The 1437-nt window shown below is 43.9% G+C and overlaps 1 protein-coding gene across 1 annotated transcript in view; it reads left to right on the top strand.

The window, feature by feature from the left end:
- The window catches only part of LOC111657895 (uncharacterized), a 31608-nt gene extending 31318 nt beyond the window's left edge, over window positions 1–290 (top strand). Inside the window, exon 4 of the mRNA XM_087175140.1 lies at window positions 115–290. Coding sequence (XP_087031266.1) covers window positions 115–272 — 158 coding nt within the window. The 3' untranslated portion in view covers window positions 273–290. The remainder of the gene's footprint in view (window positions 1–114) is intronic.
- Window positions 291–1437: the final 1147 nt, after the last annotated feature.

Genomic DNA, 1437 nt, shown 5'->3' with positions numbered 1-1437 from the left:
GCTCTCCAGTAGAAAACAGTGGCACTTTATTCTGTTGCTGTTGTTCTGTTTTGTTTATTAGTGAAATGTTTTTCCTTTACATGAACAACACAGATTTGTTTGGTCTCTTTGCAGCAGCGAGGGATCGGCCTGAACCTGAGACAGAACCTGAGACAGAACCTGAGACAGAACCTGGAGAACCAAACACAGCAAGTCGGGGAATGATCAACCTCTACTGTGGACTGGGACTGACAGCAGCTGTTGTTCTGACTCTCTTTATTTATTCGTCCTGAGGAAATGACATGTGTCAGAATTCAACTTTGTACCACAGACACTGAAAACACTGTTTTCCCCTTTAGTTTCTTCAGTAAGTGACTATAAGAGCCACAGGACACTGTCATCCATCATTGGCTGGACCACAACAGTGGTATGTGGTCCAGCCAATAATAAAGTGGTCAGTAAAGTCTGTGACTGACTGACTGAGAGATGAAGTTACACCATTGGTCGGTCCAGTGTTGGACTTTTCCCATTGGCTCTTTCAAAATGATTTGGTGGGAACAGTTTCTATTACGTCTTTTACAGTGGAAACAATACACGGTCCAGTCATACACTAGATCTATACCTAGTCTTATTTTGAAAGGACACCTTGTTGAACTGTGTCAGACAGATGTGAAACGTGCACTGTGTTCACTTCATGAAATAACGCTGAGAAGCTTGTTTACTTTTACTGACTTACCCATCATGCACTTGACCTGATGGTATGAAACTGTAGAAGCTCACAGGAAGTGATGCGACTGTTTGTGTTTGTGAAAACTGTATTTTTGATTCTGATTTTCTCCCTGTCTGTTACAGCTTGTTGTTAAAATCTCCAGAGAAAAGCTGTGAGTTAACACTGTTGTTAATGAGCACGGTCACTAGAGGGAGCTCTTTGTGCTCATTTACACCATCAGACACTTTCCTGTTTTACCTCAAGGGTTTTCTTCATGTATGTTTTAGTATCATTGAACTAGCATTTCTCCGGGAAGCTAAGAGTCCGTGTGTCAGCGAGCTGAGAGCCGCGAGCCCGTGTGTCCGCGAGCCGGGAGCTGAAAACTCGTGTGTCCGCGTGCTACCAGCATATCTCCGGGAAGCTACCAGCCCGTGTGTCGGTGGTTCGTCAATATCTCCGCGAGCTGAGAGTCTCTCTGACAGCGGAAGGATCAGAGCGCGTGTTTCACCTGTGCTACAGCTGAGTAAAGACGGAGGTGTCTCCAACACAGCAGCTCGTTACAGCTGATCTGATAAAAGTTCATCCATGTGATTCTAAGCACCACATCACAGACAGTTACAGCTCATATCAAAGTCTAACATGAGCTTTATCAAGGTGAAACAATGAAGGTGTCAGATTCAGGTTCATTCTCAAAGATCAATATGAAGATTGAAGAAGTGACATAAAAACCTCTGGTAACGATGATGATT

The sequence above is a fragment of the Seriola lalandi genome, unplaced genomic scaffold (genome assembly GCF_002814215.2).
Source record: "Seriola lalandi dorsalis isolate HSWRI2012SDOR001 ecotype SW California unplaced genomic scaffold, Sedor1 jcf7180002054418, whole genome shotgun sequence".
Lineage (NCBI taxonomy): Eukaryota > Metazoa > Chordata > Actinopteri > Carangiformes > Carangidae > Seriola > Seriola lalandi.
The sequence above is the reverse complement of the archived record's forward strand: the minus strand, read 5'-3'. Positions and strand labels throughout refer to the sequence as shown.